Source organism: Caenorhabditis briggsae, assembly GCF_000004555.2.
Source record: "Caenorhabditis briggsae complete genome, chrI, whole genome shotgun sequence".
NCBI lineage: Eukaryota > Metazoa > Nematoda > Chromadorea > Rhabditida > Rhabditidae > Caenorhabditis > Caenorhabditis briggsae.
In genome coordinates, this window is record NC_013489.2 from 7245702 (window position 1) to 7260943 (window position 15242).

The window sequence follows — 15242 nt, forward strand, 5'->3', positions numbered from 1 at the left end:
CTCGACAAGCTCTCCGCAGAATTCGTTGCTACATTGAGAACCCCATATTCATGAGCAAACAATCAAACTGGGCATGCTGCTGGTTAAGATCAAGGGACCCCAACTGCAAAAGACGCAGGTCCAACCAGAAGCCGATGCTGTTCTGGAACCTCTCATGGATCTTCTGGAAGGTTCGCTGAGACGATATGCAGATCAGTGTGAAAAGACAGTGCTCAAGTACATTCTCAAGGAGTTGTGGAAAATAACAATTGTGAATATGGAGAAGAGAGTTGTACTACCCCCTCTGTCAGATAAGGCACTTCTCAAACAACTTCCAAATGCAAAGATCGGAGATGTTACGAAGCTCATGTCTACTAATATTCAAAGTATCAAAGGAATGAACTCTGTGAAGGATATGATGGATATTGCTAGAGAATCAGAGAAATCGCTTACTCCGAAACAATGCACGGCGCTGGATTGTGCTTTGGATGCTATTANAGACAGTTTCCATGCGTCTGGAAAGGGTTTGAAGAAGTCGTTCTTCGAGAAATCACCGGAACTTCAATCCCTGAAATATGCTCTCAGTTTGTATACACAGACAACCGAGCAATTGATCAAGACGTTTATTACAAGCCAGAGACAACAAGGTAAGAGGAAGAAGATCAAAGGTTTATTGATTTATCGATTTTTTGTAGATCTTCCAAGTCAAGAACAACCAGTTGGAGAGGTCAGTGTACAAGTCGATTTATTCAGTCATCCAGGAACTGGCGAGCAGAAAGTCACCGTTAAAAGTGAGCAATTTTCTTATTTCAATTTTTTAAAATTTGGATTCAAATCGAATTTTCAATTTTCCAGTCCTTGCTGCCAACGATCTCCGCTGGCAAACGTCATCAGCATTCAAGCCATTTGTCGAAGTCCATCTCGTTGGACCACATCTCTCGGACAAAAAACGCAAATGTGCCACGAAGAGCAAACCTGGAAACTGGGCTCCGAAGTTTAATGAAACGTTTCATTTGTAAGTATGATCTACTGTAATCATACAGTAACATATTTTTAGCTTCCTCGGAAATGAAGGAGAACCTGAGCACTACGAGCTCATGTTCCAAGTCAAGGACTACTGCTTCGCCCGTGAAGATCGCATCGTGGGTGTTGGTGTCCTTCAGTTGTCGGCTGTCGTTGATCAAGGTATACTGTTTGCGCCTTTTATACTTTTAATCAAAAATTTGTTACAGCGGGATCCTGCGCAATGTGGGTACAACTCGGTACTCGTCTTCACATCGACGAGACTGGTCTCATCTTGTTGAGGATTCTATCGCAACGACAGACTGATGAGGTAAGAGAGAGAGAGAGAGAGAGAGAGAGAGAGAGAGAGAGAGAGAGAGAGAGGGGGGGGGTGCAGAGAAACGAGAGTGTCTGCTTTCTCTGCGTCCAGTGTAGACTTGAAAGATCAGCTCCGCGTCACTTCGAAACCGGTTCAAAACCGTGGTAATGCAGGTGAATGGATGAATTTCAGACTGCAAAAACAACTTTAGGGTTTTAAAATATGATTTTCCTGGTAGAACAAATTAAAGAATTTTTCTACTTTTGAGAACATCAAATTTTGAATTTTTCCGATTTTCAGAATGTGTTCTACCATAAAAAAGCGTATTTGAAAAAACAAGCCTAAAGTTGTTTTTGTAGTCTGAAATTGATCCATTCGCCTACATTACCACGGTTTCGAAATGGCCGGTTTTTTGACGCGAAGCCGAAGGATCCTAGGGGCGCGGCGCTTAAAGGAACCCATAACTTTCTTCAAAACAAATATAACAAAAATCTATAAATTGATGAAATGTGTAAAATTTTAGGCTTTTCCTATAAATTTCAGCCGGAAAGCTTACCCAGGGGGAAAGTTATTCACGATTTATTCCAAAATCCCAAAAAATTACCAAATTGAAAATTTGAATTTTTTCCTTAAAAAACTTGAGATTTTTCATTTTCCAGGGGACACCCCTGGAAAGTGTATAATTGTGACGCGGCCTAAAAAGTGACTTTTCAGAACTGTGGGCATAAAAATGGCTCAATTAATCTGGAATTTTGTGAACATAGGTTCTTCCACACTCTGAATCGAACCAGGGATGTGCGTAAAATTTTTATTTTACGAATTACAAGCTCGTAAAATCGTAAAATTCGTTAAATCCGTAAAAAAACTGAATCTTTAATTGAAATGGAAAAAAAACTGCAGTTTTATTATTAAGCAATTGGCAAATGGTCCGCAAATGTTGAAAATCGTAGAACCGAATGCTTCTATAGGGTTTCAACAATTTTCTATATTTTTTTTTCCTTAAAAAATGCAAAATTGTGAGAAAAACGCATTCAAATTTGGAAAAAAAAATATTTTGAAAATGAAGCAAAATTCATGCTTTAAAATGAGATGTGAGCATAAAATCAACTCAAAACTAGATCAAGAACATGAAAATGAACCGGAATACTGTAAATTCTGAACAAAAACGGTGAAAAAACACTCATCCAGTTTTTACGAATTTTACGGATTTAATTTTACGAGTACCAAAACACCTTAAAATCCGAAAAATTCGTAAAATTCGTAAACGTAAAATCACATCCCTGAATCGAACTGCATTCACAGAATTTAGTTATCTTTTTTGGTTTTTTCGGAACACTCATTTGGGAGGTGTGTCCTATAATTATGACGCGCACTGTACCTCAAAAGTTACAACCAATCAAATCTTGCAGGTCGCCAAAGATTTCGTCCGCCTGAAAACCGAATGCCGTTACGAGACGGAAACCGTGATGGCCGCATCGGCTTCCAGTCAAAACATCAATAGAACGTGATAAAAGTGCCTTTAAAAATCCTTTAAAAAAACAAAGCAATAGTTTCCCCACCCGTTTTACTTTTTTCCCCAAACTCGAGTACCTGTAAATTTTGTCTTCTGAGATTCTTTTTTTTACTTCCTACATTTTCAAATCTTCTAATTCTTTCAAATGTTCTTTTAACTACAACATGGGTTTTAATTTTTTTGTTGTTTGTTTGTTTTTTGCGACCAAAATTTTATATATTTTACTCCCTTTTTTCGGTCACCAATTGACCGTTGCTTTTGTGCCTTTTTTGGGATCACCCAAAAATAATTAAAATTTTAATAAAGTTTTATGAAATATGAATCGAAACGTGTGACCATTTGACCTCAAAATTGTCGCCGAAAGTTGACACAGTTAGCAACGTGGCGTCTGAAACTGCCAGCAAGCACAAAAAAGACTCTGAAAATTTCAAAATCCCAAAGATGCTCCGCTCGATGCTCACTGAGCTCCGACGCTCGTCTCAACTGCAATGGACACTGTTTTCAGTGGTTGTGAATATGTCATTAACTCTGGCAATTTGGATTGGAATCTATCATATGGAAGTGAATTCTGAGCTCAGTAAAATGTACTTTTTGGATGATTCGTTCAATTGGACAACCGGGAATCCGGCGTTAGATGGATTGGTAGGTAGTCAAGATCACTTCCTTCAAATACATTAGTTTTTATGTTTTAAGCTACCGTAAACAATTTCGGAAACTCCAAAACTTGGAAACTTAGAAAATTAGAAAAAAATCTGGAATATTTTTGGACACAATTTAACTTTTGTGTCTTCTTCCGAAGTTTTGAACCTAGAGTTTTTTTTTGAAAAGCTCTGGAGTTATTCCGAATTCTAAATTTATTGAATTCCTGAAATTTTTTGAAAAAGAGGTCATGATGTTCGAAACTACAGTAATCGCAATTCGTAATTCTACTACAGTATTCCTCGTCAGTCCCAGTAGTACTTCCTCCTCCATATGCAATAATATTTAAATTACCCAGCTACAGTAACCGATTTCCGAATTACTGAATTCCTAAAGCTTTCGAATTTCGGATTTTTTTTCTAAATTTCGGGTTTTCAAAAATTTCTGAATTCTTTAGTTTTTTCATATCTGAATTTGTGAAATCTCAGAACCTAGGATTATTTTTCAGATCAACGGCTTCTGTACCATCCTGGTTCTCGGTTGTGTCTCTTTCGTGATGCTTGCTTTCGTTCTTTACGATTTCCGTCGAATCGTCAAATCATGGCTCACATTTTCGTGTCTTCTGATCCTTTTCGGTGTTTCTGGACAGACGATTTATGATTTATTTTCTCAGATTTTTGATCAAAATGATGAGAATCAATTCATTTTGACAGTGGCATTGACTGTAATTCCAACAGTTGTCTATGGATGTTTGGGCATTTATGTGAGGGTTTTTTTATTTATGTTTGGAATTTCTTAGTTTTTGGAATCTTAGAACTTGAGAAACTTAAATTCCAAAAAAAAATCAAGTTTTCCACAAGCTTAGCAGAATGTGAAAAACAGTCAATTTTGAAGCCCTACAAAAGTTGTACAAAATTTTTGGACTTATCTAAAGATTTCAGAGTAGACGAATCAAAAATAGAGCTTTATTTTTGTAGTTGACCACTTTTCTGTGCAAACGCGCTATAACAAGATATATCAAGCGGAAGTGGTAGGCCCGCGCCGCCACCTCCCCCTTCGTATAGAGGTGCGACGCCTCTATGCCTCTTATCTCATTAGGGCGCGTTTGCGCAAAAAAGTTGTCAATTACAAAATTAATGCTCTATTTTTGTTTAGTTTATTCTGTGATTTTCAGGTAAATAAGAACATTTGGAAGTGCTCCTGTAATCTTCAAATTAGGATTTTTCATTGAAAAAAACACTTTAAAAATTTTTTTTAGTCCTTTTCCATATTCCAAGTTTCAAAAAATCTAAAAGTTTCCAGGCATTCCTTGCCAACGGATCACTCCTACTTCATCAATTTTTCGTCGTCTCCAACTGTTCATTGATCGCAGTTTTCTATCTCCGAGCATTTCCAAAACACACGACTTGGTTTGTCCTGTGGACTGTTCTTTTTTGGGGTGAGCCGGGATTTTTCTGGATTTTTCTGGAATTATCGGAAATTGAAATTTTCGTGGAACCCAGATTTTTAAACACAGAAAGAGTGTAAAAATTTTCAGACTTGTTCGCAGTTCTCGCCCCAATGGGACCACTCAAAAAAGTCCAAGAAAAAGCGTCCGACTACAGTAATAACGTAAATTGCGGCCTAGAAAATCATGGCCTAGAAAAAAACTCTTCCAGATTCTGAAAATCCTCATGTTTGCCGCAGAAGACAAACGAGAGAGTGCTGGAATGGATATGGCGCAGGATTCTCAGGAAAATTTGAATGACGAAAGAAAACTTCGAAAAGATGTAAAGGAATTGATTCAGTTGTATTCGAAACAGGATGAAAAGGATGACGAATTCCTACAAAAAATCCGACAGAGAAGGAATGCGATTAATCCGGATTCAGGAAGCACTGCGCATAGTCCCATGGGTAAATGTGCTCCATTGATAACTCAGATGGACCTCAACTTTCAGTGACCACCGAACCATCGCCAATTGTCCTGAAAGAGAAGAACAGCGATGAAGAGTTATTCGATAATGAATCTGATACAACAGAATCATCTTCTGAATCCTCAACGTCATCTGAATCTGTGTTCTCATCATCTGATGTTAGTACTGCTGCCGAATGTGCTCCAGAAGAGTGGAATGAGTTGATTCATCAACAAAACGAATTTGATCAGAACGATGCTACAGTAACTGCTGCTGACGCTTTGAATGATGGAGGTAACTTATAATGATTTTCAGTTGAGAGTGGATAATTTTGGATTCCTACGAAAGTAGTCCAGAATTTTTCGATTTATCTGAAATGTTCAGAGTATATTAAACAAAAATAGAGCTTTAATTTTGTAGTTGACAACTTTTTGCAGATACCCGTAATGAGATATGACGCATAAAAATACAAAAATGAAGCTTTATTTTTGTTTAGCATACTCAAAAATTTCCAGTCAAATCGAAAAATTCTGGAAGACTGTTTTCTGAGATATGCCGATTTCCAGAAACTGTTCGTCTTGGATTCGGAGACTTTGTTTTCTATAGCCTTCTAATTGGACAAGCAGCCACTGGTGGATGCCCGATTTCTGTTGGATTCGCCGCTTTTGGAATTCTTTTTGGTCTTATTGCAACCCTTACTGTACTTTCTAGCGGTAAATATTACAATAATATTTTTGCAATCTCTATGAAAAGTTTCCAGAAGAGTCCACGACTCCTGCTTTGCCATTACCTGTCATCTGTGGAACTTTTTGCTATTTCGTTTCCAGATTTTTGGTCGATTCGATTCAGGAATTTTGGGTCTAGAGAGGATGAGATAAACTTGTTTAAAACTTTTCGCTGATAAATAAAGTGATTTGTAATATTTTTCGGATAATTTTCTATTAGATGCAGTTTTACAAAAATGACATATAAAATAAACGTGTATGATTCATATCTGTCTTCTTTCACTTTCTCTCTCCCATTGGATGAACGATCGTTTCCAAAATCGAAGTTTCATATCATTCGATAAGGTTTACATTCTCTAGAAAAAAAAGTGCGTCCCGCTTTTTATGTTTCTTATCAGTTTCATAAGCCGTTAATTTTTTGTCTAGGGTAGCAGGAAAAAAATTATGGAAATGAGAATAACAGTTTAAAGTACGTTCTACTGTTCCCATGATTTTTGGTTTCGTCAAAACAGCCATTTTATTTATCTGTTAGTGATTCATAAAATATGAAATTTATCTGTTTTCTGTTTTCCGTTCTCTTTGTTCGCTCTGATTCTTCCTTCTCTGATTGTGAGGCACACACTTGGGTCCAAGGCAACGGGTCAAAAAACGCGCCCCAAATAACTTTTAGGCCAGAAGAAACTCAGAAATTTCGAAGCTGGCGTGAATTTGACCTAATTAATTTTAATCGACGAGTTGCAATGTGTGATTTTTTCGCGCAACGTTTGAAAGTTTGATCCTCAGTCAAATAATTCAGAAGCAGTTTTTTCTAAAATCTCAATTTTATTGGGTCGCGATTTCTAACCCGTTGCCTTCGACCCAAGTGGGCACATTGAGAACATATTTCTCGGAAAACTTTTTTTTTTAAGCTGAGAGTTGAACTTTTCAATTTTTCGATAGGAGGAGAAAGCCGATGATAATGACTAAAAGTGCCGGAACAAATATTATCGTAATCTTCAAAAAGTTTTATTTTTATTGGACTTCTTCCTCTTGATTTCGGGAAACTGTCTTCTAGTGTTTTCAGAAAACCTCGCTCGCCATTCGCAACCGCGGATTTTGCCAGAGCATGTTGTGCGATTTCTCATTTTCTCACATTTTAGTATTTCAGCAGTTTTTCACACATTTAGAACTATGATGGGAAGAAGAAATCACCGGTTCGGAGGAGCGGAGCGTTTTTTTACCACTGTGAATTCTTGAAAACGCAAAATAAAGTTCTTGTGTCCTCTCGTGTCGTATAGTTGTTATCAGTCCCTCTTTTTTGTGTCCATTATCTAATTTTATCATTTCAGTACGTAAGAAAAAAAATAGTCCATGAAGAATGACATTTATTTCTTCTCTTGGTTTATGGTACCGGCTACAAGTATGTAAACGCTTATCGTTTTGAGAAAACATGCACTGCTTTTGATAGTTCGTTCTCCTCTATTTTTTTTTTGGTTTTCAAGTACTTTTTGGAAAAGGACACTCTTCCAACTAGCTAGGTTTTTAAAATATATTCAGAATTGAAAGAAGCTATTATATCCGGTCAATCAGTTAGATTCTCCCAATTGCAATCCATTTTTCAGATCCGAAAATCCATGGGTGCATTAACAATGGGAGAGGAATTACTGTGGACCGCAGTTTCGATGTTTTGCACATTTTTGTGCAAATTTCGTATTTAGTTGATTTTGGAAAACGATGCTTCACAAGAACACCTTCTCCATTGGACCCTATTGATTGGCCAGCAATGCCCCGGGTGGTCCGAGAAAAAGTGGTTGATTTTTTGGATATAAAAACCAGGTAGATCAAATTTTTACATCTAACTTTGACCAAATTTGTCTTGGTTCCTCTAAAAGGTATCAAAAAGTTGTCAACTGATAAAATTTTTATGATGATATCAAATATATTGGGTTAGTTGAACACTTTTTGATACTTTTTACAGGAACCAAGACAAGTTTGGTCATAGTTGGCGACCGCTAACAGCTGAGAAACGGGGGAGGAAGTTGCGCCTCCGACCGATGACATTTATGAAAGCGGCACGACAGCTACGAGCTTTATGTACACAGTCACGTCGAAATGCATGCTTTCTCTTTTGAAAACTTCTGAAGATCCACTAATTTTTCCAGATATGCCCTCCGCCGCTGCTCCAAATCTGACCAAGCTCTTGTGGAGCGTAGTTTGAAAATCATCGAAGCCGAGTTTGTATTCCTAAAAATCTTTGACGACAAAATCGATGTTGATGTAATGCAAAAAAAGTTCCGTGGAATTTTTTACTTCAAAACTTTTACATGTCCCAGCGAAGCAGCAACGGTGTTAAGAAGCATTTTGAAGCGAGTTCTAACTAAAAATCTAGTCATCGAATGCCATAAAATACACAACCTTCGTCGATTTCTAGAAGCCTGGGCTCCGGAAGAGCATAATGTGAAGATTCGAACAATAAAACTGACATGGAACTGTCAAATGGAAAGTGCCAGAGAATTGCGAAGAGTTTTGGCATTGGTTCAGAATGATTTAGTGACCGAAGTTCTTGTTAATGACGGATTTTTGATAAATCTTGATTGGTTGATGAGAAGCAAGTTTTGGAATCTACTAAAAGCAGTTTACCCACATCAGGATGTCTTCATTGATGTCCAAAAACATTGTTCCTTGAAAGTGGTTGAAATTTATTTTGTTGGGGTCGACGACGATGGAAGCTGTTATAAAAAGGAGGTGAGTGGAAACTCACTCAACTTTAACAAGTTTTATCTCATTTCCTATAAGATATATCAAAAATCTGTCAACTGATAAAAAGTTATTGATTCTATGATAAATATTTCGTTTTAAGACTTTCTAATATCTTTCACAGGAAATGAGATAATTTAACCCAAATTTGCCAGTTTAAACGGCTCAAGGTCTCCCACACCGTCAACTTTGAGTCCATATATCTCGTTCTCTGCAAAAGGTATCAACCTGTTTGGTATCTTTTACAAAAACCGAGATAAATCATTTCAAAGTTGGTAGCTCTGAATTTCAGAAAAAAAATTCGTGTTTTTCTCGATTTTGAACAGTACAAGATGCGACTTATAATTAGTGGGAAAACATTTTCGAGAAATTTTTATTTAATTTTAAAAACGGCGTGTTCTGCATTCCGAAGAAGAAAATGAACCAAGAAAAAATGGGCGGAGTCAGGGGGTTGAAGTAAAGATGAGCGCACCTTGAAATATAAGCTCCGCCCACTTTTCTTGGGAAATTTTCATTAAAAGGACAGATAATTTATCAAAAAAAAAGTTATTTATCTGAAAATGCATATTTTTTACATTATGAATAAATTGGAAAACCTCTGAAAATTACTTCGAATTCAGTCAATGTTTAGAGAATTCTAGAATGTTCATAAAATATTTTTGAACTCCCGCCAAAACTGAAAATCCTGTTTTTTGAGGCACTTTTTTTTCAAAAAACCGGGAATCTTCTAAAAGTTTCCAGTATTGGCTATTCAAAGCGATTTGTTTTTCTGAAATTTTCAATTTTCAGTTTTCAAAAAAAAGTTTTAGGTTCTCCGCACCGAAGATCCATCGGCATTTTATGAAGACGATGTCGATTCTATTCATCTTCCAAGACAAACTTTCACTTTTTCCGAAATTACAGAGAGATTGAAGAGACTTGAAGTAGGGTATGTTGGATGCGTTTTTAGTTGGATTTTCTAGCCCACAATTTGCAATTTTCAGACTACAATGGGATGAAGAAGAAAAGAGCAGTTGGCTGGGCCAAAAAAATCAGTTTTAAATTTTCAGATATTGAATCAGTTGGCAGGACCAAAAAAAACTTTTTTAAAGAATATTTTATATTTTTATTTCAATTTCCTTTTTAGCAAACTTTAAATTTATTGATATTTCATTAGCTGGACCAATAAAAATTATATGTTTTCGTATTCTCAAATAAAAAAAAATAATTTCTTATGTTTTCAAAATTTACACAGTTGGAGACACCACTTCCTTCTTTTTATCTTCCTACGCATCAAACGAAAAGAGAACAAAAAATCCAATTAACTTTTTTTGGAAAAAAAAATTGAAAAAAGTTTTTGGAAACCAAAGATGGAAGAGAAAAGTGTCATGTGAATTTATACATCAATCTGTCACTTTCTCTTTTGAAACCAAAAAAGTGACCTCTGTAACTTTTGGACATGAAATTGTTCGCTGATAAGAATAATACTTTTTGCCTAGAGAATTTTTTATATTTTCGAAAAAGAAGGTTTTCAGATTTTCTATGAATTTGGAGTTCTTGATCTACCCGAACAATCCTTTAACATTTTTTATACAGGAGGTTAGAAGAAAAATTTTTCCAGATTTTTATAGATATTTCCAGAACTTTCCGATGCTGGAACCCTACCGGAAACGGATCATCAAATTGGCTAGATTGGTTTATTTTTATATTTACTCATTCATTTTTCTACAAAATCAAGAGACCTTGAATTGGAGGCAGGTACCTGCTCACGTTAGAAGAATGGTCGTGCAGAAGTTGGATAAAAGTACTAGGTGAGTATAAGCTTAACTATCGCGGTTCCCATGAGAGATATGAAAATTTTGCCAGTTGATGAAATATTGCCGATTTTATGGTAAACATTTTGTCTGTTGACAACTTTTTTATATCTTTCACAGAAATCGAGATAAAATAATTTTTTAAAAAGTTAAAGGTTTTAAAATACTCTAGTGAGCCTGAACGCTGTTATTGTCTTCTGTGATTATGAGACTACTAGATTTCTGGAAATACAATAAGTTTACTGTCGATATGTACCGTTTTCATCATAATTAAATTATTTTGAGCCAAGATATGATGCTGTGTATTCTCGAGCTACGCGGTCAATAAACGCTGGCTGTCCGCGTAGCTCAGCGGATAGCAACGAGGCACCTCCATCGGTGGGCCCACAAGTTCAACTCCTCGAGGGCCGCATTTGAAAAAAATTCTAAGAATTTTTTACAAAAAAGCAGAGGTTTGAAGTTTTTGATTTTTCAGAGCTACCCTCCGCCAATGCTCTAAACACGACCGCGATCTAGTTGACTCATCGCCAACCATCCACCTGGATACTGTGGAAATATTCGTTACAAAGAATTATGTGTCCATCTTGATTCCAGAGATCCAAAGTTCAAGTTTCATTCAAATGTTCAGTAGATTGGAACCATTGGTGGGGCTTTTGAGGAGAACTCGAATCAAGAATCTAAAAATCGAGAGCTATGATTCGAACCATGTTGGAGAGCTCTTTAACCGAATTTCCACTTTGGATTTTAATCTCACGATTCTCGCAAAATTTATCAGTTGGAATTGTAGAACTGAAACGAGTCGAGAGCTCAGGAAGTTTTTGTCAATTTTGGATCGAAAATGTTTGAGAGAGATCCATGTGAAGGATGCGTTTTTGATGAATTTGGACTTATTGATGGAGACCTCGAAATGGAAATTGATCAAGAATATGTACAATCAAGATGATGTTTTCTTGGAAGTTGAGAAGAATTTCCTATTGAAAAAAGTTCTTTTGAAGATTTATACACTTAATGAGTATAATACATTGGAATTGGCGGAGGTAAGTTAAACCGTCAACTTTGAACCCATATATCTCGTTTCCTGTAAAAGATATGAGAAAGTATTCAACTCACAAAATGTTTATCATAATATCGAAAATAATTATTCAATTGACTACTTTTTTATATCTTTCACAGGAAATAAGATAGGGGTTCAATCTTGACGGCGTGTTGGGGGAGGACATTTTGTTAAACTTTTCAGAAATTCGAAATCGGCGATGAAAACCTATTTGAAAACTGTGAAAATGATCAAGTTTACACATTTCAAGAGCTTTCTGGAACACTCGATAGAGTACTTGGTAGGTCCAAATTTGTTGTAAATCCCGGGTCCCTAACTTTGGCGCGATTTATCTCGTGTCCTGTAACAGATATCAAAAATTTGTCAACTAATAAAATATTGTTGATATCATGAAAAACATTTTATCAGTTGAAAAATTTCGATATCTTTAATAGGAAACGAGATAAATTGGCTTGAAGTTAAAGGGCACTTGACGCTAATGCGATTCCCAACGCTTGCACTTTGTTATCTCGTTACCTGTAAAAGACATCAAAATATCTCGTTACCTGTAGAGACATCAAAATATCTCGTTACCTGTAAGAGACATCAAAAAACTATAAACTACAAAACTGTGTGTTCTATTTTAGTAAAAATTTTATTAGTTCAAGGATTTTTGACTTTGGTAGGAACCGAGAAAAATTGGCTCAAAGTTAGAAGTTTTTAGTGGGTTACTGTAGCAAATTTATTTTTTAAACCCAATTTTTTGTGTTTTTTACAGATGTCACAAAAGCTTAATATCACAAAGGAAAACAATTTTGAGCTCGAATTCATATATGATGAGTTGAATAAGTTATAAGGAACATTTATATAGGAACATTTGTTTATTATTCAATGATTTTTCTATGTTTTTTCTCCGTTTTTATGTGATAGTGTGAATTAGTTTTCTAACGTTTTGAATAAACTATTTTATTGAAATGTGAAATTTTACTTGAAACTTCTCTGTCGAAATAACTAACTCGTTCCAAACAACTGCCAAACAACACACACTCGATCTTTTTCTTTTCCCCCGTTTTATATTTGCCATCTCACTCATGCCATTTTGTAGCCGCCATAGCTCAGTCGGTTAGAGCGTGGGTCTAATAAGCCCACACAGGTCCTGGGCGATGATGCGCATAATGGATGGGAGATGAAGGACGCGCCGATGAATTGGGTACAGGGAAACGGCACCGGTATGGGGCATATACGGGGCATATGGGGCACACCGCCGCCGCAAAGCATCTCCTCGCCTGGCTTGCTGGCACTTGATAAAATGAACTAAACCGTTCAGTGGGAGTTCCTAGAGATATCAATTGAGTGCTATTGTGATGTGATCTTGTTTAGGTCTTCCAATTTCGTACTTCTTAATAAATAAGCCTCTATTTTTTATATTTCGACCGACATATTTCTGATTTTTCGAAACTTAATATTTTGATCTTGAAAAAGACTTATGGCAGTTTTACTCGAAATTTGAGATGAAAATTCGTATTTCAAAATCACAAGAAAAGAAGAAAGAAATCACTAGAGAAAGTTTTTATTTTTCGAAAACTATGTCTCACTTTCACTTTTTCTTCGAGATTACATGTAAAAATTGAAAAATGTTCTTGATTTGCACTTTGTAATTATTGTATACTTACCAACTTACCTTTTATTCCACCTGAAAATACCAGTTTTACAATAATTACAAAGTGAAGATAGAAAATTCTCAATTTCACCTATTTTACCGAAAAACATGGAAATATATGAGTGAAAGACATGTTTTGACAAGAATTTAGCGATTTTTCAGTGTGACATAACTTTTTTTCAAGAAAAACATCGAAACATCAGAAATGTAGGCTCGAATTGACGAAAAATTGACAAAGTTGCCGATGTGGATTTACGGTAAACAATGCGCGCATCCGGGATTTCGGAGTGTTGTAGTTGGCCTACCGTATCAGACCCATATCGCACACATCGCCCACCCACCTAGAATCCATCTAGGATACGCGCGCATTCGGAACACTCGATTCAGCCTCTCCCGCATCGCACACATATAAGACTCATCGCGACTCATTGTTCGTGATATGTGTCAAACGGACTTCTAGAGGATCGCATATGGATCGGGTCCTTTATGCGCATCATCGCCCAGGACCTGTGCAAGGTCGCAGGTTCGACCCCTTCTGGCGGCAAACCTTTTTTCCTTGTTTCATCATTTTTTATCACTTATCATAAAACATTCCTTTTCCTTGTTTGCCAACACTCTGGTGTATGCTTTGTTTGCTGTAAATTTACTTGCCTTCTATTATACAACTGCTCTTGGAAACAATGAAGTGAGTTTTTTTCATAAAGAAGTTTTTTTTTAAACTTTTCAGCATTGGATATTGGAGAGGGAATTCAGACAGTTCTAGAAAAATAGATTCGAATCTTGAAAAAGTGAAATTGGAACTAACTCATGATAGAACTTCATTGGAAATTCAAAATTCTGATAATTCTACCCAAAGATATTCATTTTTTCCAGAAGTTCTAGAATTTTTCTGCCAAATTTTCAAAAATCGAGAAACCAACATCAAATGGCTGGAAATCGAATGCTCTAACAACAAAGAAGCTGTTTCTAAACTAAATTTAATTTTACTGGAAGCTCAAAATTCTGCAACAAATCGAATTAAAATTCAAAACATTTTTTGGAATCAAGGAAGTTTTTCGGAACTTTCTTGTCAACTTTTACTTGAATTAGTCCTGATGGAGCATTTGGAATCATTGAATTTCTTCATGGAATCTAGTGAAAAAATCAATTGGTTATTGGAAAAGACTAAGGAGAAAAAGAGATTTTTATATTCTACAAATTTTGTAGATGGAAGAATTCGAACACTGGAAACATATCAGTTGAAATGTGAAGAGCTGAAATGGGAAAACGTTGAAAATATGATCGAGGTACAGTAGTTTACTGTAGTCCACAAAAAAAACGATCTATTCAGAACTGCCAAACCTGGCCAATAAATCTTCTCCAAAAGCAACGATTTCCTGAAAAAACGTACTTTCAAGTCTATGGGAATATCTCGGAAAATATAATGAGAGATCTGAAACATCTCTCATCCTTGTGAGTTTTCCTTTTTTTTCAAATGTCAGATTGAAAATTCAAAATTTTCAGTGATTCTGAAAACGGATCAGTGCTCATTTTCAATACTTGTGACACCACCAAACAACTGCGTATAACGTTGAGTGATGGAGAAACTGATAAGATGTTACAAGCGATTTTAGTATCGAAATAATTGATTATGAAATTTTGAAAGTTTTGGTGATAAAATTTTCTGACATTTTTGTGTTGTTCATTACTTATTGGTTGTAGAATTCCAGATTTCCGTATTTTTCGGTTTTACTGGAACCTCACAATCTTAGAATCTCAAAAACAAATGTTTAGGGTCAATGTCTTCAGAACCAAAGGTATCAGCAACAACGGCCGGCCGAGGATATAGAAAAAATTAAATTCTAAGTTTTTGTTTTAATGCTTCAGAACTTTTGAATTTTGTAGAATCTCAGAACCTCAGGATCTTAGAATTTCAGACTTTCATAAATACAGAATATCCCTTTCTTCTGAA

At 35.9% G+C, this 15242-nt stretch overlaps 4 protein-coding genes across 4 annotated transcripts; all 4 read left to right on the plus strand.

Moving 5' to 3' along the window:
* Positions 1–73: 73 nt before the first annotated feature.
* CBG11945 lies at positions 74–2808 on the plus strand (the record flags this gene model as incomplete). Its single annotated transcript, XM_045237123.1, has 5 exons — positions 74–770; positions 835–994; positions 1037–1164; positions 1212–1312; positions 2710–2808. The coding sequence occupies 5 exons, from the start codon at positions 74–76 to the stop codon at positions 2806–2808; spliced, it is 1185 nt and encodes a 394-aa protein (XP_045094708.1).
* Positions 2809–3254: 446 nt separating this feature from the next.
* Positions 3255–6208, plus strand: CBG11946 (the record flags this gene model as incomplete). The annotated part of the gene is made up of 8 exons (XM_045237125.1): positions 3255–3455; positions 3961–4215; positions 4755–4890; positions 4990–5063; positions 5111–5345; positions 5390–5638; positions 5860–6057; positions 6105–6208. The coding sequence occupies 8 exons, from the start codon at positions 3255–3257 to the stop codon at positions 6206–6208; spliced, it is 1452 nt and encodes a 483-aa protein (XP_045094709.1).
* A 1211-nt stretch (positions 6209–7419) lies between these two features.
* Positions 7420–9846, plus strand: CBG11947 (the record flags this gene model as incomplete). The annotated part of the gene is made up of 6 exons (XM_002646200.1): positions 7420–7468; positions 7671–7884; positions 8211–8282; positions 8382–8793; positions 9615–9733; positions 9789–9846. The coding sequence occupies 6 exons, from the start codon at positions 7420–7422 to the stop codon at positions 9844–9846; spliced, it is 924 nt and encodes a 307-aa protein (XP_002646246.1).
* Positions 9847–10154: 308 nt separating this feature from the next.
* On the plus strand, positions 10155–14915 carry CBG11948 (the record flags this gene model as incomplete). The annotated part of the gene is made up of 8 exons (XM_002646201.1): positions 10155–10174; positions 10320–10383; positions 10426–10595; positions 11074–11635; positions 11836–11932; positions 14165–14577; positions 14622–14743; positions 14795–14915. 8 exons carry the CDS (start codon positions 10155–10157, stop codon positions 14913–14915), a joined length of 1569 nt encoding a protein of 522 aa, XP_002646247.1.
* Positions 14916–15242: the final 327 nt, after the last annotated feature.